The 24,554-nt window shown below is 33.5% G+C and overlaps 3 protein-coding genes across 3 annotated transcripts; all 3 read right to left on the reverse strand.

Moving 5' to 3' along the window:
* Positions 1–3,598: 3,598 nt before the first annotated feature.
* On the reverse strand, positions 3,599–4,665 carry LOC102662212 (protein MAIN-LIKE 1-like). Its single transcript, XM_006599852.1, has 3 exons — positions 4,552–4,665; positions 3,858–4,448; positions 3,599–3,775 (listed from the first exon to the last, which is right to left on the reverse strand). The coding sequence occupies exons 1-3, from the start codon at positions 4,663–4,665 to the stop codon at positions 3,599–3,601; spliced, it is 882 nt and encodes a 293-aa protein (XP_006599915.1).
* Positions 4,666–4,823: 158 nt separating this feature from the next.
* LOC102662087 (protein MAIN-LIKE 2-like) lies at positions 4,824–5,696 on the reverse strand. The gene is made up of 3 exons (XM_006599851.1): positions 5,325–5,696; positions 4,957–5,211; positions 4,824–4,874 (listed from the first exon to the last, which is right to left on the reverse strand). The coding sequence occupies exons 1-3, from the start codon at positions 5,694–5,696 to the stop codon at positions 4,824–4,826; spliced, it is 678 nt and encodes a 225-aa protein (XP_006599914.1).
* Positions 5,697–18,275: 12,579 nt separating this feature from the next.
* On the reverse strand, positions 18,276–22,756 carry LOC100803190 (beta-glucosidase 11). Its single transcript, XM_003547815.5, has 13 exons — positions 22,464–22,756; positions 22,213–22,282; positions 22,034–22,089; positions 21,822–21,897; positions 21,556–21,627; positions 21,359–21,446; positions 20,968–21,223; positions 20,675–20,790; positions 20,059–20,279; positions 19,361–19,392; positions 19,177–19,264; positions 18,962–19,052; positions 18,276–18,808 (listed from the first exon to the last, which is right to left on the reverse strand). The coding sequence occupies exons 1-13, from the start codon at positions 22,593–22,595 to the stop codon at positions 18,553–18,555; spliced, it is 1,554 nt and encodes a 517-aa protein (XP_003547863.1). The 5' UTR covers positions 22,596–22,756; the 3' UTR covers positions 18,276–18,552.
* Positions 22,757–24,554: the final 1,798 nt, after the last annotated feature.

The raw sequence follows: 24,554 nt of genomic DNA on the forward strand, positions 1-24,554 counted from the left end.
TATAGTAAAATTGCATATTAATTGGTCTTGAAAATGTAATCTGCGTGCAATATAGTTTTTTTCCCCCTCTCGTTTGACTTGTGATGATGCCGTATCAACCTCTTTATCTCCTATATTAAACCTAACATTATTAACTTCCTTTCTTATCTTTCAGCTTCTCTCATTTTTGCCTCATAGAATGTCAATGTTACTTGCAAATTCGGGATTATGATGAGAATCACTTTCTCTTTAAATCACTCTTTAATCATCCCGACATTCTTCTTTCCAGCTCAATTTATTCTCTAATATAGTCATTATTTATTCTCTATTCCTCTCAAACTTTGCATAATCTAAAGTATGTCCTTTCCACAAGTCTAAATCTAATTTCAATTTAATTTTAACAGCATATTTGATAATGGTGTGCGTGAATTATGTTACTAGTGCCCTGAATATATTACTTTTTAACAAGCAATAAATTCACACAAGAGGATTTACTTCATTTTTTCCCGTACATTTTTTTTCTAGAAAATATAAGATTTAGGATTAATGTTGAGGATGTCATGTAAGAAACACCATGGCAGGAAGATTGTAGGCGTTGAGTAACACACGAGAAAACAACAATCATTAATCAGACCAATTCAGTTAGAAAATGAGAGATATATGCCTAAGAGAGTTAGAAGATAGAAACATATCACGAGGGTGTCATGAAGCACAAGCATTTATGTAACCAAATTCCTATTGTAACTACCTTACTTGAACAGGATCTGTTCCATAGGTTCCTACCTCTGTCCTTGAGTTCTAAGGAGACAGGAACATATGTCTGGAAGATTGTGTGATTAATGGCCTGATGAGCTTCTCTTCGGAGGAGTGAATTTGTCAATACTATTTTATCCACAACATGAGACTCAAACAAAAATGATGAATACTATCATGTACAATCATCATCAAGGGCCGTGCATGATAGCATTCATCATAGACTGAAGTACAAAATGAACAATTCTCTGTCGTAGCCATGAAAGCAATAGGCTCCATTGGGATTTATCCGTGGCCATGACAGATCAGCTCATCAAATTTACCATATATTAGAAACAAAATTAAGATATTGTTTTGTTCGTCAAAAGAGTGGAAAACTGATAAGAAACAAAGATATATATCCAGATTGATTTTTTTTTCCAACAATTTCAATCAGTGTAATCAAATCCAATAGTTTAATGAAAGTGTATGATAGCATTCATCAAGCTGATCATAAAAAATGTCCAAAAGGCTTGAACTCCTGAACTAACAACCAAGTAATCTCACATTAAAGAACAAAACATATATTTAAAACATCAAATTCCATTTAAAATAAAGGGCATTTTAATGTTAAAAGAATGTGCTGTATAGTATTTATCCTTTTGAAATTAGAATAACTTAAATATTTATTTCCTTTAATTGGGATTCAGACAATTTAATAAATTTGATTAATTTTTTTAATAAGTGTGAAATTATTATTTTTTTTTTTATAAATGAGATCGAAGGGAGTAGTCATCACTCAAATAGTTTTTTGGTACTTGGTTATTGACAGTTATGAATTGATCAACTATTATTCATTTATTGAACTCGGTTGACTGATATTGACATAGAGCATATGCATGTGAAGTGAACAACTGAACATTCACATCTATCACAATGCAATGAATGAGTCTCTTATCAGATTTGTTAGCATTTAATCTTTCAAAAGATTGCATTTAGCCACATCACACACATGTGAGGTTTTGTTTAAATGTTTAGTTTCCCTTCAAATATGTACTATGAAAGAAATAGACCCTATTATACTAATTATCTTGCTATTTTCTTACACCACTATTGCATCCATTATTTAAGTTCACCTTTTAAATTGTATACTCAAAATGGCTAGAGTGACAGCCTCTAGAAATAGATTTACGCTTCCAAAAGCCAAGAACAAAACACATTTCCAAACATAAATACTTTCTTTCGTTTCTAGAAATTGATATTTGAGACTAGAATGTGCATATTAAAATTTCTATTAGAATCGATGTTTGAACACCATACTAAAACTCATCCAATAAAATACAATTTTGTGAATAATGTACAAAAATTGAAAAAGGGTGTCGAAAAAGAAACGAAAAGCTTTTTTTTTTTGTTGGGATGGTGGAGTTAAGTCATCTGCTTAGCTTTCTTCCCTTTCTCACCTCTGCAAACAACCAAAGCATTATTTGCTGGGCCATTTGACACAAGAAACATTGAAACTTTTATAAAAATGATGCAGTTCTGTGGAACATAATACAAAAGCATGATGCAACACAAGGAATATTAGAATAATAGAATAGCAACTTTTTCTGTTTTCCACCACCTTTCTTCTTTGTGTCTTTGTTCCAAGGCTAACCAGGCCTTCTTGTATTAGAATCATCTGTTGTTTTTGTGGGCTGCACTTCTTGGAGTGGATGAGATAGAGTGTTGCTAGGTGCACCCAGCATTATTGCTGGTGCATTCAGCATTTTTTAAAAATGGCAAAATTGCCTCTACTAATTTCTCCTCTTACGGATCAAGTTGATCCGTAAGTTGATTTTTAAGACTTACGGATCAACTTGATCCGTAAGAGTGAGACGCCAGCTTCCGGATCAAGTTGATCCGTAATAGACTTACAGATCAGCTTTATCCGTAATTATTTATTACAAATTTAAAATATAATTTATACATTTAAAGATATTTATTTTATTAATTATAATATAATTAAATATAATTATTTATTTTATTAATTATAATCTATTTATAAATATTGATTTATTATAAATAATTAATTTTATAATATATTTTTTTAGAATATATTTTTTAGAAGATGATATTAAAATACTTAGTCCCATTATAATTATTGTTTAAGGTTATTTTATACATATTAATAAAAATCAATAAATAGATAAAAGATAATAATAATTTTATAAAATTAATATTATCATCATTAATTTTTTTTTATTTTTATAATTGATCATATCATTAATATTATAAAGAATATAAATAAAAAAATACTTAATATTATATTAAAAATTAAAATACTAACTATTTTAGAATACATTTTTTTACATGATCATTAATATAAGAGGAAAAATAGTAATTATAAGAGAATTTAAAAATATTAGTACGTTATATAAAATAAGGATCTTAGATAACGAATGACGTCACATCTTTACATTGGCATTGTATAAATATCTAAAAAACATTTTTTTTTAATTTGATAGAACAAAATTAAAAAAAAATTAATTTATTTTTTTCTATGACCTCTACTCATGATGTCCATTTTTTGTTTAATTTATTTTTTTCTACACCCTTTTCAACTTCTTTATTTCAATTATATTTAAAGTTATATTTAAAATTACTTTTTATTAGTTGATAAACTAAGTTAACTAGACCATTTATAATAATTTACATATACTATAACTAAGTTAACTAGACCATTTTAATAACACGCGTGTATATAGACACAAATGGAATACACAATCAATGGAAATAAATAAAACTAACATTACTAATGAAAATAAATAAAACCAACAATACTAATAAAATGGGTTCGTGTACAATATCTGTATATACATGAAATATCAATATAAAATATGTAAATAAACTACGCCTGATTCGTGCGCCGCCTGCGTCTAGACCTAACATATACTAGATGGTCTTGTGTCACACTCCTGGCCATCCTGAGGCATTCTTCGATCACCTCATGTGTCGATGAGTCTGGCGTGACTACCCCTAAACTTAGATGGCGCTCCAACCTCTCAGCAATGTCATCAGAAACTTCCTATTAAATATAAAACAAACAGATTACACATATTATTATGCAAATATTGAGGTAAATGACGTAAATTATTGGTATTACTTACCACTGCATGTCCAGGCTCCTCCACAGATGTCGACGATGTTCCTGGCTCCGACACGTGAGGGATATCCGTCTGTGGGGCATGACCATCAGGCAGAGGATCTGATGCATGGCCTGGTGTCATGAAATGATGCGAGATGCGGAAGAACCAGTCCATGTAGTCACTGGCACACTGACCTGGCACAACGCACACCTCACCTGCTGGAACGATATGATTCGAGTAGTGCATCCACCTGTCGTGTATATCATCGTACGACACCCATGAATCGACAGGAGGAGCAGGAATGGTCTGCGTGTATCCAAACTGCCGCACGACCCTCTCTGGTCGGTAATAAATAGCAACAGGCCCCCAGTGCAAGAGACCGGAATAACATGATATGACATGGAAGTCCCGGACCGATCGATGTTCCCCATACGGGATCCAACACACATCCAGAATCCGGAGTTGGTCCAGGTGCTCCCTGTACGCCGGTGTACGAATGCTCTTCATGGTCTTCTTCTTCGCAATCCACCTACATGCACGCGGGGAATCCTCATCGTATTCTTGATCAGCAGTTGAGTCCGCGACTGAGGGAAAGTGCTCGTAAATCCAGCACTACAGATGTAACATCATAATGATAAACATTAATAAAGAAAGTCTAACAAAATTTAAAGTTGAACATTGTTGAACCTGAACGAATGAAAAACATATTTGTTACCTGCAGTAGTGTGATGCAACCGACAAGTTGTCGGCTGTGGCTGATAGATTCATCGTTCAGCTGGTCGTACATATGCACCAGAGCAGCCACTCCCCAGGCGTACCTCCCCGTCATACTGAGGTCACGAAGGGCCTCCAAGTACACAACATGCACATTGGTTGCACTCTTGTTAGCAAACAGAGTGCAATCCAGAAGATGAAGAAGATATGCGTGAGCCGCAGTTGTCCAACGACCTGCCTGGCATCGGCGCTCGTATATGTCACGTACCCATTTTAGGCGTATGTACGGTCCACGACACTGGGCTGTCTCAGCCCTGGCAGACTCTGCAGAGACCATCAATAAGTCCACCAGCATCTGAACTGCATCATCCACGTGCAAGGGCTAAAAGGCGTGCAAGTCGCCAACCACGGGTAGATGGAGAAGCGAGGAGACGTCGTCTAGCGTGATCGTGAGCTCTCCCACCGGGAGATGGAAACTAGACGTCTCCCGGTGCCACCACTCCACAAACAAGGACAAAAGTCTCTGATCATCGATGTCTACCGAACACGCGATCAGAGGACTTAGTCCTGTCCCAGCAACGAGTCCCTCAATGGTAGGGACAGGCCTGCCAAAACTATGGACCTTCCTCCCGTGAGAGGATAACTTCAACTCAGGACGCTCCTGAATTGAAATATAAAGGAACGCAAAATTCGTTAAAATCATCATTTAAAGGAAAACTAATTTCAATCATAAAGTATAATTTGCAAGTAACTAAAAATAAATATTATAAATACCTCTCCCGTCCATACGCTGCAAGCAACGTGATCCGCATACTGGGTCAACACGGATGGGTCGCTCGGACCACCCGGAAATCCCTCATGCTCATCCTCAACAGCCTTCGCGCTTGTGTCCACAAGAATGTCTGACACAATGTCCTTAGAATCAACTGGTGCCATCGGGTCATCCGGAAATACATCAGCCTCAACATCTGGCGCAGGGACCATTGGCTCATCGTGCACCGCAGTCACAACGACTCGCTGCCTCCGTGCGGATGCGGTAAGCCGTCGACGCTGCGGAGCATAATCGGAATCATCACGATCTCCTCTACCAACACCTCTGCCAGTAACGTGACCTAAGGCACGACCTAATCCTCTGGTCCTAACCATGATCTGCAAATGAGTACCGCAAATTCAATCACTAATTTCATTCACTCAAAGTAACGCAAATTTCACGTGGTTGATCTGAACTACAATAAACTTGACCCTAATGATGATAGGCCTTCTCATCAACAAGCTTTGTATAATCTAGCCTTCATGTACAAGCAAATGGTGCTAGCAAGTACCAAAGAATTGTTCATGGGAAGCCTTCATGAATAAGCAAGTACCAAAGAATTGTTCTAGCCTTCATGTACAAGCAAATGGCTGCTCCTCATAACACTGTTCATACATGGGTGGGTGCTGTTGATAAGCCACACCATGAAGACATGGGAGTGATAAATATGTAAAGTTTGATGTTCATATTGATGATGATGAAGATAATTTGAGTGAACCGGACCAGACAGAGTTTGTGGGAACTTTTGTTAATTTGTTCCATGGACAAGGCCATAATATCAACACTAGTTTTAAGGTAGGGATATCGAAAGTGCTCGAGTGTTTAGAAGCTGAAGAAGACGATGTTGTGCTGGTTACTTTGGTGCCTAAGGTTGGAAAAGGAGATGTCATCATAGGAGGCATCAAAGTTGAGTTTATTCCAAAGTACAAGGATTAGTTTTGTTGTTGTGTGTGCAAATTTAATATTCTTATTACAGGTTTATTGTTTTATGCTTTTAAAAAGTACTTTTTTTTTGGTTTAGCATCTTGAGCTCGTACACTTTCTTGGCTAGCTACATTCTCATCATTCTTCTATCTATTTCCATTTCTTGCCATAATAATTTTTTCAGGAATATTTTTATAACAATTTTCCAGCTGCTCTAAATTTAGAAGTGTAATCTTAGTACATAGCTGCAATGCTCATTAATATCCAACCTTTGTTCTTCGTTTTCATTTAGCTATTTGATCAAGAGTGAGCTTGGTTTTTTATTTGTCACCTTCAAATAGCATAGGGATTTATTTTTTCATTTTTCCTTTTACTTTGTTCCCCATGATTTTCCATTGAAAGCTATCAGGTTTTATATGTATATGTATAAGACAAACTAAATTCATCTTGGTTTATATGCCAAACTTTTCCCTGAGCATACTATTCCTGCAAATTCTTCTACTCATCAATATCATTAGCTCTACCTTAAGCTATTTGTCTTATAATAATGGGTTTTGAAAATGATCAGTTATCATAACTCTTGTATAGAGTTCTTCTTATCTACTTTCCCTCCTCATAAGTTTCCCAATCTTTTCTATATTTCTCCTTTATTGTAGTTCACTCATCTCTGCTCTGTATGATCTAATTAATATTTGGACTATCTATGTATCTAAACAAGGAATGCGTTTAACATGGATATGGATTTGTAATAGCTTTTGGGTACCCATGGTACCTTGATAATATATATTTTGTTTGCTGTTTTTTATATAAAAAATATCTATTTATCCACATTTCACTAAAAATGTTTTATGCAAACAAGATTGTCCTAATCATGTTACTTTTGAACTTAATTTGCTGAGGTTGCCTGGGCGTTTGAATCAGTTTTTCGATACCACATTCAGTTCTAAGTGACAATTACATAAAAGGAAATTACATATTCGCATTAAATTAGATTCAAACAGTTGATATTCTCCAAAATGACACAATTTATCAAATATTTAGCATACATTTAGAGGTGATCCTAATAACCAAAATTCCTAACTTCAAAAAAAAACTCAATGTATCAAATATTTGGCAATTTTAAAATGAAGCTGTGAGTGTTATGGATCAAGTGATCCGTAAGCATGTTACGGATCAAGTTGATCCAGAACATGCTTACGGATCACTTGATCCGTAAACTATGTTTCTGTACTTTACGGATCACCTGATCTGTAAGCGGGTTACGGATCAAGTTATCCTTGGTTTTCGGCGCTTACCTCGACGGTGGACGGTCACGAAGCTCCCTCGATGGTGGACGACGGCGTTGCTCTTCACGGAAGCCTCCTTAATGCACCACTGCGACGCCATCACATAACCAGTCACAATGATCATTACACAGGCGTTATGCAACAGATATACTAAGACTCAATCCTATATGTAATGTGGTACCATGTTAGTGAGAAATCTCATGGGGCACCTAGGAGTACATGACAAGACGGACCACAAATTGGAAGTCAAGTCACTTTAACTAGGTGGAATCATAGGGAAACCAAACTGGATTACTCCATTTTGCGAGAATGCTTAAATCCTATGAGATCAATATAGACTTAAAGAAGCACTCAAGCCGAATGTATTTATACATAGAAGAGTCCGTCACGGTCTCTTCCTCCTGATTCTGGTCCAACCCAGAAAACATTTTAACACAAACTCTATATATGAACTAAACAAAACACATGATTCCTCAAATTTTCTCAAAATATTTTTAACTCGTCACACTTCAAAGTGATTAAACTCACCAGGTTCCCATAGTGGATCACATCACAGTACTCATTGCATATTAACTCATCGCCCTTAAAAGATCTTATAATTATGTGATTGTACAGTTCATAACTCACAACTCAATGCGTACAATATCTCAATACACATATATCTTACAATTTAACATATACTCAACTTATCGCATACACCCAATCTTAATAACAATGTTATAATCCCAAAGTTATATGTTATCACACCTCATTAATCATATGCACATTACACAATATGACTATATGAATGGCACAAAAACAGACTTTACCTATGAACTATGGAATACACACAACTACTCAATTGTTTTCAAAATTATTTTAACTCGTTACACCTCAAAATGATTAGACTCGTCGGGTTCCCACGGTGGAGCCTATCATAAAACTCGCCGCACATCACCCTCAAAGGGTTTTACAGTTGTGTGATGGTACAATTCATAACTCACAACTCAATGCGTACAATATCTCCATACACATGTGTAACATCCCATTTTTTTCATAAATAAATTTAAATTTTTTTTAGTAAAAATAATAAAAATAAATAAATAGAGTAAATAATTGGTCATAAATTCCCTAGCTATAAATAGTAACATGCTAGGTTTTTCGGACTGACTCCTCAGCCTCCTCTTTCTCTCATTTTCGTTTTTCCCCTTCTCCTCTCAAAACCCTTTCTTTTTCCCGTAGCTCACTAAACCTGTCTCAGAAAAACGATGATTTCAACCTCATTCACCGTTGGATCGTCGTGAAATTTAAAAACCATGTTCACAACCCAATTCTGAACATTCTAACCATTGGGAATTTCAAAATCATGTCTGAGCTTAAAGGGAGTCCCTTCGCATTGTAGCCTTTCAATTTCCCGCAGAAACCCAAAACTGCCTCGGTAAAATTATGATCCCGGTTTCACTAACCGTTGGATTTTCATGAAATTTATATATGTTGTTAGAAATTCAATTGCTCACACTTCCACCGTTGGAATTTACGAAATAATATTCGTGGAGGGAGAAAAAGGAATCACATGAAGACAGTACAAGTGGAGGTTTAAATCTCTTCTTCGTCTCTCTAACGTTTGAGAATTCTATCGGAGCAGTCGGAGGAATAACTGAAAGAATTTCAGCGAACTGCTAGAGATGCTGCTATCGCTAGCTGAAGACACGTGAGTCCGCTCAGAGGTAAGGGATGAGTTATTCACAATTGGGGATTAGTGAGAACATGTGTAGGGATCCTTAGAGATAACAATTGGAATGAGTTTTGGGGTGTTTTTGCAATTTTCATTTCATCCTTATAATTATTACAGTGAATTATATATGTTTGACAGACCAATTGTTGTGAAATTGATATGCTATTGTGTTGAGCGTGAACCCTATAAATCGAGCATTTTTCTAATTAATATGAATTGATGAAATAAAGTAAGGAAAAATTTAGAGAGATATTGATTTTGTATTTTCTCTTTTTCTTACTTTTTTTAGGTTTTTATATATAATTTAAAAAATTAATATCATAATTGAAATTGACCAAAGTGTTCATATAATTATTTAGAATTTGTGCATTGAAAGCTTACTTTGATATTTGTGATTCAATATGATGTATGCTAGCTTATATATATAGAGGTAGTTATTTATATTAATAATTTTTGTAAATAATATTGTAGAGTGTTATAGTATGATTCCAAAAATTATTAAGTGTTGGTGTTTGAGAATATTATGGTTAAATTTGATGAACATGTGTGTGTTGTACCTTATGAATATCATTAGGAATGTTATGAGTTGGTTGATGTGATGTTATGAGATGTTAAAGTGTGGACATGATATTCGATTGTGAATAAGTGGATGTGTTTAACACTTGATGTTACATTAATTATATTGTGAGCTATGAATTATACAATAACCAGACCAGTGTTTATGCGCAGTGTTAAGGAGATAGTGTACGTTCCTAGTTAGGAACCAGTGTTAAATTGTAGCGCAAATGTGTTAAACATGTTTGAAACATGAGTGCGAGGTCGTGTTATTGTATAATTCATGAGCAATGTTTATAAATGAAATATGTGATGAATTATGGAATAATATGTTGCCTTGAGATTATAATATTGTTATTGAGATTTAGTAAAAGTGTAAAGTAGAACATGTGTTGAATTATGAGATACGTGAAAACATGTGATGATGGATTGTGACATTATGAGATGTGAAATTGTGAATGAGTTTTGGTTGTAAATAAGTGTGTGATTAACTCTTGATGTGACATTATTTGTGTTGTAAGCTGTGAATTGTACAATAACCCGACCAGTGTTATCTTGAGAAAAGTGTAAATGCGCAGTGTTAAAGAGAAAACGTAGGTTTCCTATTTAGGAACCAGTGTTAAAGAGAAAGTGTAGGTTTCCTATTTATGAATTAGTGTTAAATTGTAGCGCAATATGTTGTACGTGTTTAACACATAAGTGTGAGGTCATGGGTATTGTATAATTCACGAGCAGTGTCTGTGTGCTAAAATAATTTTAGGGGTTGGACCTGAATCAGGAGGGAGAGGCCCTGACGGACTCTTCGGAGTGTAGGCCTTGGGGGTCACCGGGTTTGAGTGCTCCTTTAAGCCTATGCTGATCCCATATGGTTGGAGCATTCTCGCAAAACATCGTGACCCTGACTGGTCTCCCTATGATCTTACTTAGTGAGAGTGACCTGACAAACCCATTGTGTGGTGTGTCTTGTTATGTTCTCCTAAGCGCCCCAGGGTGGTTTTTCACTGACATGATACCACATTGCATATAGGCTTGAGTCTCAGCATAATTGTCTCGTGCGCTTGCTAATTGTTTAATATGAAATTGATGTGTTATTATGTCTTGATCAGAGGATGTGATTCTTGTGTAATGTGATTGATGATTGAAAAGTGAACTTTGAATGACAAAGTGGTGGAATTACGTGTAACTAAGTTTTATTTGGTTTATATGATATGTATATCTAGTTGTCTTGTTTCTCTATTAGTTAGGAATGTGATAACTCACTCCCCGTGTGTTGTTTGTGTTTAGATCCTGTGATGATCTTGAACTTTGTGTTCGGGGGAGCAGATGACTAGGTGAATTGCTTTAAGGAACCATGTGCCGATGGACATCGGGACACAACGCTCTGATAGGATGTGGCATTGGGATATAGGGTTTTATAGATGGCCTTGTTTGAGCCGATGTGAATTTAATATTTATTTAGAAAATTTTTATGATGATGTTAGAAAGGTGAATGTGAGCCTGCTACCCTCTTGAAAGGCTTGTATTTAAATATGTTTTAAAAACTTGAATTAATTTTAATTTTTTTAATTATTTCTTTTATTATTAGTACATATATGTGTGGGGTAGAGGGTGTCACATTTAGTGGTATCAGAGCTGGTCGAACCTTTTGGCCAGTGTGTTATATGCTTATCATATTCTGGTGTGCACTCTATGTGGTTACTTATAAATGCTTTTGTTAAAGATGCTTGAATTATTATTCGTATTTTCTCCTACATGATTAAATGAGACTTAATAATAATGCATGTATGTACCTTGCATCCTTAATGTTTGCTATACCATAAATCCACTGTTGAGTCATGAGTTATGAGACTGGCCATCTCTATAATTTGCGAAGTGCGGTTGGACTTTATGGCAAGCCATTGGGTGATTCAAGTAGTCCTTATATTGATGGATAATGCCTTAATGAGCCCTTATCTTCCTGCATGTATGTTGTTAATAAACTTATTTCTATCTTGATGTGTGGATTAGTGTTGTGAAAATCTTTTGAACCATATATATTTCTTGGATGAGTGTGTCTTTCTTGATGTGTAAACGCATGACTACTTAACTCCCTTTATTTTGTGCGTAGTCGTGAATGTAGTAGTTGAAGTTTATGATTCCTTAATACAACCTTATTAACTATTTAATTCTTACTTCTTATATGTAAGTTGTATACTTATTATAAGAACATTATAATTCTATGTATACTTGTAGTATGGTGTTTTACCTTAATTGCATAAAGAGTATGGTTGTTTGAGATTCTTGTTCTTAGCGATGGTGATACTCTATAGTTCAATGACTCATAAAAAAAAATTCATAAAGAATACTCTTTTGACCGTACCTTCTGATTCTAGTGCAAACTATTCTTTGTGTTGTGTGCTTAAGTCAAGTAATTCAATTATGCTTCCAAGCTTGAGTATAATTCATTCTTTGTGTTGTGAGCCAACATCAAACATTTGGATTATTGATGTTTCTGTCACAATCAAGCAATTATTAACGTCCTCATATGGGTGTACATTGTGGTCATGTTTTCGTTTCTAGAATTCATTGAAATATTGTTGTTGATTCTGAATAAGTGATCATTTTTCTTTATTTCAAAATTATTGTCTCCTAATCAATCGAGTGTTCATCTTATTATTGGTTTCTCATATTTCAATCATGTCTTGTTAAACTGCTTGATATATTGTGATGTTGTTATTTTTGTTACGAATAGAGAAAGACTCCACTGTTGTTAATCACATTAAGGCGTACGAGAGGAAATCCTTGAGTAGGCATGATCCTTGTACTTACAAATGAAAGTAAACTTAATAAGTCAAGTACTTGTGCTCCTTGAGGATATGCTTAGTTACCACCTAAGTGTGAAATTGAGAATCTTATGAGTGCGGTACCCATAGAAAATTGTAATCCTAGTTCCTAAGAGATGACTGGTAAAGAGTTGTTTAAGAATATAGAGTAGTTGGAAAAGTTGTGAAGAATAGTTAAGAGGTTTAATGTGAAACCTTAAGAAAAGAGTAAGGTAGTTAGTAAAGCATAGAAGGATTCAAGAGTGAGTGTTCTTGCGTAAGGTAGGTGACCTAAAAGATTATTGATGATAGTTGTATGATTAGCAAGATAAATATTAGTTCTTTTTACCTTAATATGGAAAAAGTTTGTGGATGCTTTAAGAAATACCTTAGTACCTATTGTGACCTCTATGTGTACCTGGTCATGTCATAATATGATTGATGTTCATGTGTGTTCGTAGAATGCGTGATAGGATCTCCCACCCTGAGTTAGCTCTTGTTGTGGTTTTGATGATTAATGTTTAGTATGTTTCCAGTTAAGTTGAATTATGATGTGTATTATAAGGTTGTTATAGACCCTTGGGCATCATGTTTCGAGCTAAGAGTTTTGTTATGCATTTTAGTTAGATGAAGATGACCCTTAGAGTATGCTACGTCTAGGTGGAAGATAACTACAAATCCTTCTTGGGCAAAAGTTGTTTTGAGATGAGAGGAAACCTAAGATTAAGATTAAATGCTCTTAACTAGTAGTCAAACCAAAAAGTTATTTTAGGACTCATTGGATTAACCTTAATGCTTGTTAAAGATGACTCGAGTAAGTTTAAGCTTTCTGGTGAAATTTATATAGGGAGTAAAACTTAAGTTTGAACAATTTTATAGAAGTGAGAAGTGATTTGTTTTGCTCATTCAGTTAGTATCACGAGGACATCTTAGAGTTGGACCGATACGATTTCTTGAAGCAAGACTTATGAGTCAAGTATACGAAAGTGAGAAAGATCATGTTGAAGGAAGAGGCTTAGACTCAAGGGTAGACAAATCATGTATTCTCGATATTCATTGTGAACTAGGATTGATGGAGCGTGAAAGTCTCAACATTTTTTTTCTTCCTTCTTTTCTTGAACTGTCCCATGTTAAAAAAAAAAAGGGTCGATCATGTGTTTAGTCGCGTGTTCTTGTGTATATTTGTTTGTTTCAAATTGTTATTCGTGTTTCCTATGATATTACCCTAATCCAAATAGTATGTCTTTCACATTCTATTATAGTTGAGATGTCACTCTCGTGAGAAGACTTACTTATGAAATACTATCATTGAGAAAACGAGGATCACCAGATTTAGTTGTTAAGTGCAGAGGAGTCTTGTGATCAGAGTAACGGAAAAAGAGTTTCAACTAGACACACAACTTGATATTGAGAATCATATGCGAGATATCTTTTTCTCGATTTTTCGGCAAGTTTCGGGGACGAAACTTCTTTTAAGAGAGGTGAAATTGTAACATCCCATTTTTTTCATAAATAAATTTAAAAAAATGTTTTAGTAAAAATAATAAAAATAAATAAATAGAGTAAATAATAGGTCGTAAATGCCCCTAGCTATAAATAGTAACATGCTAGGTTTTTCAGACTGACTCCTCAGCCTCCTCTGCCTCTCATTTTCGTTTTTTCCCTTCTCCTCTCAAAACTCTTTCTTTTTCCCGCAGCTCACTAAACCTGTTTCTGAAAAACGACGATCTCAGACTCATTCACCGTTGGATCGTCGTGAACTTTAAACACCAGGTTTACAACCCAATTACGAACATTCGCACCGTTGGGAATTTCAAAATCATGTCTGAGCTTAAAGGGAGTCCCTTTGCATTGTAGTCTTTCAATTTCCCGCAGAAACCCAAAACTGTCTCGGTAAAACTATGTTCCCGGTTTCGCTAACCGTTGGATTTTCATGAAATTTGTATATGTTGTTAGAAATTCAATTGCTCACACTTCCACCGTTGGGATTTACGAAATAATATTCGTGGAGGGAGAAAAAGGAATCACATGAAGACAGTACAAGTGGAGGTTTAAATCTCTTCTTCGTCTCTCTTACGTTTGAGAATTCTATCGGAGCAGTCGAAGGAATAACTGAAAGAATTTCATGGAACCATTAGAGATGCTGCTATCGCTGGCTGAAGACACGTGAGTCCGCTCAGAGATAAGGGATTGGAATGAGTTTTGTAGTGTTTTTGCAATTTTCATTTCATCCTTATAATTATTACAGTGAATTATATATATTTGACAGACCAATTATTGTGAAATTGATATGCTATTGTGTTGAGCGTGAACCCTATAAATCGAGCATTTTTCTAATTAATATGAATTGATGAAATAAAGTAAGGAAAATTTTAGAGAGAGATATTGATTTTGTATTTTCTCTTTTTCTTGCTTTTTTAGGTTTTTATATATAATTTAAAAAATTAATATCATAATTGAAATTGACCAAAGTGTTCATATAATTATTTAGAATTTGTGCATTGAAAGCTTACTTTGATATTTGTGATTCAATATGATGTATGCTAGCTTATATATATAGAGGTAGTTATTTATATTAATAATTTATGTAAATAATATTGTAGAGTGTTATAGTATGATTCCAAAAATTATTAAGTGTTGGTGTTTGAGAATATTATGGTTAAATTTGATGAACATATGTGTGTTGTACCTTATGAATATCATTAGGAATGTTATGAGATGATTGATGTGATGTTATGAGATGTTAAAGTGTGGACATGATATTCGATTGTGAATAAGTGGATGTGTTTAACACTTGATGTTACATTAATTATATTGTGAGCTATGAATTATACAATAACCAGACCAGTGTTTATGCACAATGTTAAAGAGAAAGTGTAGGTTCCTAGTTAGGAACCAGTGTTAAATTGTAGCGCAAATGTGTTAAACATGTTTGAAACATAAGTGCGAGGTCCTGGTATTGTATAATTCATGAGCAGTGTTTATAAATGAAATATGTGATGAATTATGGAATAATATGTTGCCTTGAGATTATAATATTGTTATTGAGATTGACTAAAAGTGTAAAGTAGAACATGTGTTGAATTATGAGATACGTGAAAACATGTGATGGTGGATTGTGACATTATGAGATGTGAAATTGTGAATGAGTTTTGATTGTAAATAAGTGTGTGATTAACTCTTGATGTGACATTATTTGTGTTGTAAGCTATGAATTGTACAATAACCCGACCAGTGTTATCTTGAGAAAAGTGTAAATGCGCAGTGTTAAAGAGAAAGTGTAGGTTTCTTATTTTGGAACCAGTGTTAAAGAGAAAGTGTAGGTTTCCTATTTATGAACTAGTGTTAAATTGTAGCGCAATATGTTATACGTGTTTAACACACGAGTGTGAGGTCATGGGTATTGTATAATTCACGAGTAGTGTCTGTATGCTAAAATGATTTTAGGGGTTGGACCTAAATTAGGAGGGAAAGGCCCTGACAGACTCTTCAGAGTGTAGGCCTTGGGGGTCACCGGGTTTGAGTGCTCCTTTAAGCCTATGTTGATCCGATATGGTTGGAGCATTCTCGCAAAACATCGTGACCCTGACTGGTCTCCCTATGATCTTAGTTAGTGAGAGTGACCTGACAAACCCATTGTATGGTGTGTCTTGTTATGTACTCCTAAGCGCCCAGGGTGATTTTTCATTGACATGGTACCACATTGCATATAGGCTTGAGTCTCAGCATAACTATCTCATGCGCTTGCTAATTGTTTATTATGAAATTGATGTGTTATTATGTCTTGATCAGAGCGTGTGATTCTAGTGTAATGTGATTAATGATTGAAAAGTGAACTTTGAATGACAAAGTGGTGGAATTACGTGAATTACTTGTAACTAAGTTTTATTTGGTTTATATGATATGTATATCTAGTTGTCTTGTTTCTCTATTAGTTAGGAATGTGATAACTCACTCCCCGTGTGTTGTTTGTGTTTGGATCCTGTGATGATCTTAAACTTTGTGTTCGGGGGTGCAGATGACTAGGTGAATTGCTTTAACGAACCATGTGCTGAAGGACGTCGGGACACAACGCTCTGATAGAAAGTTTGAGCCGAAGTGAATTTATTATTTATTTAGAAAAGTTTTATGATGATGTTAGAAAGGTGAATGTGAGTCTGTTATCCTCTTGAAAGGCTTGTATTTAAATATGTTTTAAAAACTTGAATTAAGTTTAATTTTTTTAATTATTTTTTTTATTATTAGTACATATATGTGTGGGGGGTAGAGGGTGTCATACAATCTCAATCACTTACACACAATCTCAATCACAATTTCATAATCTCAATATAACAATTTATCATGCCTTAGACTCAATCCCCACTTTAAACACTCAGACCACCTGGAAGGTTTAGAGTAATGTTACAATCCCAAAAGTATGATTGTGGTGAATATCAGGCTAAACAATTATCGTGTTCTCACGTCTGGTTGACTGTAAATCTGTCAATATTGATCCCATGAACTATGTGTCGCTGCTATTCACTTTACAACATATTTTACACGTCTATGAAAACTTCTTTGGTTTACTGCCACACGAATGAATGTGACAGGAATATGAAGGAGATCAGTGGGTCTTGATCCAAGGATAAAGATGATCGTAAAGGGTCGTCCGGTTTCAACTTGTATTCCTACTGAGATGGACGAAACAAAAATGAATCGAAAAAAATGTGGAATTTGTTGACAACATGATCATAACAGAAACAATTATTCCAACATGTCTTCATCTCAAGTTTTTCCTTAGCCAAATGTAATTATTTAAGTATTTTATTGATAATATAGTATAATGTTCTTCTATAAATAAATTGTTAAACAAAAAGTATTATTATTTAAAAAAAGAAATATAATGACATAAACAAACAAATTATATTTAGTAAAATAATAATATTAAGAGTTTTAATTTTTTTTTACTAAAGCAAATATATGATTAGACAAAATTCGGATTTAAAAAAAAATATTCACCTAAAAAATGTCTTATATAAATTAAATAATATAAGAAAAATAATTATATTTAATAATATTATTTTCTTATTAAAAAAATATTTTAATAAAAAATATTTTTAAAGCCAATTAAAAAAATATTTATATTATTTCAATAATTTAAATTAAAAACTAAAAATCAATGGAAGTCAGGGTGGCCAACCCTGACTTCCTTAGATTTGCATTAAAGTGGTGCAGTTTGAAATTTTTTTGAAAAGGTTGTGTATTTTAGGAAAATATCATATAGATATGAAAAAAAACCTGTGTCTGCTTGTTTTGTAGGGCTGTTTTTCTTTTATCATTCAGAAAAATATCGAGAAGGTTGCATAATTTTTATTTTTAAATATAATTTTAAAAATAAAACGCATTTACTAAAAATAAAGCTGAAAACTATTTTTAAAACAGTAAACAAACGCACCCTAATTAATATTTTAATTTAATTTAAGAATGATCAAGCAATTATCACCAATCATTCAATGATAATAAAAATAATTTGGTGATTATAGATTATTTTTTCCATCTTAAATTGGTAGCAAATATCTTAAATAAGAATACAAAGATGGTGTTCTTTATTATCATCATCTGTATGGGACTGATGGTACTACTTGTACCTTTTGCTATAGTAATAGATATATTTTTTTGCTGATTAAATAAAAAAGAAAAAAGTATGAGACCCTTGAGTTCAAGTGCCATGATGTCTGATTTTCAATCATGAAATACTCGACAAGAATGTTTTCTATAGTAGGACAGGAAGTTACATTGATCAAAATCTAAATGTTTCATATGATTTGACATCATGAACCAATGTCCTTTTATTCATTCGCGTGGTAGCACTAAGTTGCAAATTATTGGTCCCCTTATCCTAGTCCTGAATTTTTAACTTGTCCTGATTACTTTATGTGGCATTATGCAGTGAGAGATTGTGTGAAAGCAAAGTTGCATTCTTCTCAATTTCCTTGGTGATCTTTGGGTCCATAGGCTTCCTTTTCAGAAAATTTGAGTACCATTCAGCAGAGAGCTTAGGTATCCTCCTTAAGCTTGGATCATTCATATCTACGTAATATAAGCCATAACTTGATTCATATCCAAGCAGTAACTCAAATGCATCCAAGAAGGACCATACAAAGTACCCTTTTACATTTAATCCACTCCTGTCAATGTGTCAAAAATAAAGGAAAAGAGTAAACAAAAATCAGCTTTCATGAAACAATTGACAATTATTTTAAATAAAGTGGAGGTGATATGTTGACATTGTACACCCTTTTAACTTTCCCACTTGAAAATGAAAATCAAAGTAGAATTACCTAAGTGCATCAACCAAACTTCCTATGTATTCATGCAAGTAATTCACCCTCGGCCAGTCATCTAATGATGAATTATGAGGTGTTTGTTGGCCTGCAAAGCATAAAAGAGTTATCATACAACTTGATAAAAGGACAGCTGAGTATGTTTAAAGAGACGAAAATGGAACTTTTGATTGATGATTTCAATCATGTCATGAATAGGAAAATCGCCATACCATTTTCGTGTATGTAAATTGGAATATTGCCATAAGTGTTCTTTAGTGACTCTAACAGCCCAAGGAAAATCTTGGTAGTAATTGGAACCTAAACCAACGAGCTGGTTAGTGGAAAGTATTGAAGATCCATCCTTAAATAAAGAAATACATAGAGAGGAATAGCACCATGTTCCTACTATTTTACCTCATATGTAGAAGTATCATTTGGAACAAATCCTACAGCCAGAAAGAACATTAATTAGCTGTTTCAGTTCCACAAAATTAGAGAAACGTGGATGACACCACAGGCACAGACTGATTTCACCTACTGGAGTTTACTAACTAAATAAGTCTTAAGCAATGAAAGGACCAAATATTAAATATTATATAGAATTTGTTAAAGTTTGATGACATGGATTATGGTACTTTAGAGGAAAACTTGAACTGATAGGGTAAGAAAAGAAAATGAATTTGTCACTCAGATTTATATATTAGTGATATTTATGTTTCTGAGATACAAGATTGCATACAGAAGAAATTCCATCAGGGAGTATCAACGTTTGCACGGGCAAGAGACATTGATTAAGAATTAGATTTGCTGTCCCAAAGAATTAGAGAATTTAAGCATTTAACAAAAATACCAATATATTCTACGATCAATGGGAAACAAAATCAGAAATATTGAAACACGATCCCTTTAATGGCATAGTTGTTGCAAAAATAAAATAATATGTAAATAGTTCCAATTCCATGCCAAAGAAGAAGTATCTTGATTCATGAAGCTAAGGATAAGACCTCACACAATAAAGAAACATTTATAAATAAGTAACTTGTTGAGCCCTGATATAGAATTGGCATTGGTTATGCAATATGAATAAGCCAGGGAAACAACTTATGACATACTTTCAATTTCCACCGATAGATCTGCAATGTAATCTCTATCCTCCTTCTGCAGGCTGCCAGGACTGTTTTTAACATAAAATGAGTAGTAAAAGTTTATTCCAATGAAGTCGATTGAGCCCCTGACCAGATTTGATTCCTTTTGAGTAAAAGAAGGAAGCCTTGAGCCAGCATTCTTTTTCATTATATCAGGGTAATCTCCAAATGTGAAGGGATTCATAAACCTGCACTAACAAATCATAGCCTAGCTAGTGTAGAAACTAATGTATAATTGAAACTTGATAGCTATACGAAAATACATTACCAAAACATTCAGATATAAAATCATTCAGGGTATTCATAAATGGTATAAAAACATGAAGAAGTCCTAGAATTTAATCATTGTAAACACATTCTTTATAATTTAACTTAATTGCAAGGTAAAGTGGTGTGTAGATTGTCATGCTTTAATCTTAAAGGACTCTAATATGGAGGGACATGTCAGAGATATAAAAATCTTGTTTCATCACTTGACAGTTTATTTATTTATTGAAGATTTGGTCCTTCGCGATCCCAAGATGCAAATTTGTTACTGTCAACAGGCATTAGAAAGAGACACCATGCCTAGATTGTTACTTACCACCCGATAGAGAAGTCTTGGACCCTTTGAGTAGCCCTTACATCTTCAATAGAATTTGTTTGAGGAAGAACACCAAAAGGAAGGAGATTAAACCCAATTAAGCCATGTTGCATGACCTGCATCCAAAAAGAGATTGTTTTCTGAACAAATTCAATGATGATTATCACCATTTCAGAATGACATCATCATGGTGATCACCTTCAATGTCATCCTTCCTTACTATGGTTCAAAATGCGAAAAGCAGGCCTAATGAATGACATAATAGAGTGGTGCATTTGTTAGATAATTTATACCTGATATTTCTTCCTATACAACCTAACAGCTGAAGCATGTGCTAACAACATATGATGGGCTACCAAATATGGCTCAGTTGTGGAATTTCCTCTGGAGCAGTTAAATATAGGGGAGGGAGAACACCGCTGAGGTGGTAACATTCCAACATCATAGCCAAAAACTGCATAAACATTGGCCTCATTCACCGTAGTCCAATACCTAACTCTGTCACCAAATTCTCTAAAACACACATCCGCATATGTTGTGAAGTCTTTCCTATAAAGCATTCATGATAAAATATGTTAACCGCAATAAAATCTTTTCACAATTTTGTGCAGGGTACATTTCTGATCATCTCCTATCTAGGACAAGATGTCAACAGAATTAAAGACTAGAAGCTTGGGAACATACACAATTCTTGGACTAACCCATCCTCCATATTCATCCTCAAGTGTTTGTGGTAGGTCCCAATGGTGTAATGTAACATGTGCTTCAATCCCTACAAGATGCGGAATCATCAACAAAAATATGTATACATCAGATAACTTGGAAGAACCTCTCTTAGGGTTAATCAAACTTTTAGAGAAAAATCTAGTCTTCATAAGAACCATGGCTTATCAGTTCATTAATAAGGTTGTTGTAATACTGAAGCCCCTTGGGATTCACTTGCCCTCTTCCATCTGGTAATACATGATAACAAGATGGTCAGAACAGTATGAAAATAACAGCTTGATATAGGCAACTATATTCAGTTGGAGTCCAAGATTCATTGCGAATAAATCAAACCAAGTGTGTGTGTCCAATACAAGTTACTTTTGACATTATTTTAGACATTAATTTAAGAATCTCCATGACAGCAGTTTGATGATCTCACCTGGAATAACCCTTGACCATGATATGGAAAATCTATAGGCCTCTAAGCCCGTGTCAGCCATGAGCTGGACATCTTCCTGCAGGAAACCAAGGTCTGATATTTGCTCAGAATAAACATGAATTTAAAGCCAGTGGTGTATATGTAAGATGCATCTTGTGTGCATGCATGTATCTTTACCACAATTTCTTTTGGTTCTCTATAGAGTCACAGACCTTATATTTGTGATATTGATCACAAGCAACATCTCCATTACCAGCATACATATTCCCTGAAAACAGATTTTGGCATTCAATTTCTTTGGACAAAATAGTAACATTAAACCTTTAAAAAAAAAGAATTGAAGTGAAGAAACGAAGCATATTATATATGAGTACGGAGTAGAGGGTACAACCATTTCCAGCTTGGGAGAAGGTGTCCCATATGCTTGGCTTCCTTCCATCTTCATTTGCTGCACCTTCAACCTTTCACATCACCCCAATTACAAATTTATAAAACATAGGTTCAGTTCAATACATATTCAGCAACAGAATCAAAAGACTAGGACAGTGAACAGGATTATACTAGTGAAAAGGAAGAAATTACAAGAACATATATAATAGTAGACATTGAGAAATTGAGAAATTGAGAAAGAGAGAGATGAACCTGGTAAGCTGAAGTTGATGCACCAAACACAAAACCAGGAGGAAAATCATCTCTGCTCAAACCATGAGCACCAGGGTACACTATCAGCAATACTAATTCTATAACTGCAAAAACCTTCAACATTGAACACATACTCTATGCTTTTCTTTGTTTCTGCAGTCTTGTGTTTTAATTTCGGCCAGTCAAACACACATGTTAATGTTACTGTTTTCCTAGAATTCAATGTTTATGCTTTTGATTTTTGTGGAATGCAGGTATGCTACTTTGTTTGTTTTTACTGTGGAGAAAGACATAGATGTCAACATTATAGCACTTCCGGAACTTACCAAACGTATCAAGCATGACAAATTTGACAAGTATACATGGTGCTGCCTCGTGTGGGTTGAAAGGTGATAAAAAGTGTAATTAATTAGTTAATCAAATCAAATGTGTCTATATATAACTGTGAAGTCATCCTGCTAATAATACTATTGGTGTTATTTGTCAATTCCTAGACACATTTTTCCTCTCCGTGGAAATGTTTGTACCTTTTTTTATTGTTTTTATAAGATTTAATTATTTTTAGAATCAAAATATCTCTCAAAGAAAAAAAATGTATTGACAAACATTAAAAGAGAAAATTATTAATGATAATTATAATTTTGAAAAAAATTATAAATTTAAGATAAATTTATTATTGTTAATAACTTTCCTTAATCATGATGAATTAGATAATAAAGTCTTATATATAAATATGGAGGGAGAATTTATTAATTATTTTTGTATGCTTATTTTTCTATTTAATCTTCAATTAATTAATACACTTGTATTTATTGTAAAGTAGAAATGAAAAATAATAAAATAGAAAATCTCTTAACTATTTTATTAGGATTAAAAAATTTATTGTTTTTCTTTATTTCTACATAAAAATCCGAAAAGGGAGATAAAAAATCAAGAATTACTTACATTTCTAAGTTAATATATGTTTATTTAAAAATATATCAATAAATTAAAAACATAAAAAATGGTGTTATAGGATATTCGTGAGTATATCTATAACACCCCATTTGTTAAAAAAATTAAAAATTAATTAAAAGGGTTTTTAATTAAAATAAATGTGTTTTTATTTGAATTAAAATAGAGGTTTGGAATAAATAATAAATACAAGTTTTAGAAAATAAAAAGAAAATTTTAGAAAATAAGAGAGATGTTTATTTATCTATTTTTATTTATTTAATAGAGAGAAAAGAGTATTTTTATCATTAATAAAATAAATTAGAAAAATAGGAATAAGAATTAAGTCATCATATTTTTCATTATATAACTTTTAACCAAGAGTAGTTTTACAAAATATTTTTTACCTTTTATGTTCCTTTTTTCTATGATGCTCAAGAATCCTAATATAGTAATGGGAGGAGAAACTCTAGAAAGTATCAGAAAGACAACGGAAAACACTTGAGCGACTATAGTTAAATAAGACATAAGTTCCTCATGCTTGTGATTAAAATGAACATGTGTAGGAATTCCCAGATGATCAATTTTAGGTTATTTTGAGCTATTTTTTTTAATTCAATTATATTCTTATATTTTTATTCACAAATTAACTATATTAATGGACCAATTGATGTCCCGATACTAAATTGTTGTGAAATGATGTGTTGTGGTGTTTGAGTTTGTTTTCATGATATTTCCTATTTTTTGCCAATTAGGAATTGTGATGGATTATATTTAATCATTCCCTCTATATAATTCTTAAAGGGTGACTTATTCTAATTATATATAATTCATACCTAGTGATAATCGTTATATAACGATTATTCTTGTCGAAGTTTGATTGAATTTCGTTAATTGCGCTTTGTAATTTTCTTTATACAAGCACATTTGAAAAATGGTGATTTGAAAGTCTGATTCAGTGGTGTGGTACAATATAGAAATCAAGTATATAGGTTGTGGCAGTAATTGTTTTAAGTCTAGACAAAAATGAGTTTACAACTGAAATTACACATTGCGTTGAAGTTATTTTCGTGTGTACGAATTCCACTTGAATGCATTAGCTATTCTATGTTTACGGGTTCATGAATGTTACAATATTATTAAATTAAGTTCAAGAAT

Source organism: Glycine max, chromosome 16, assembly GCF_000004515.6.
Source record: "Glycine max cultivar Williams 82 chromosome 16, Glycine_max_v4.0, whole genome shotgun sequence".
Classification (NCBI taxonomy): domain Eukaryota; kingdom Viridiplantae; phylum Streptophyta; class Magnoliopsida; order Fabales; family Fabaceae; genus Glycine; species Glycine max.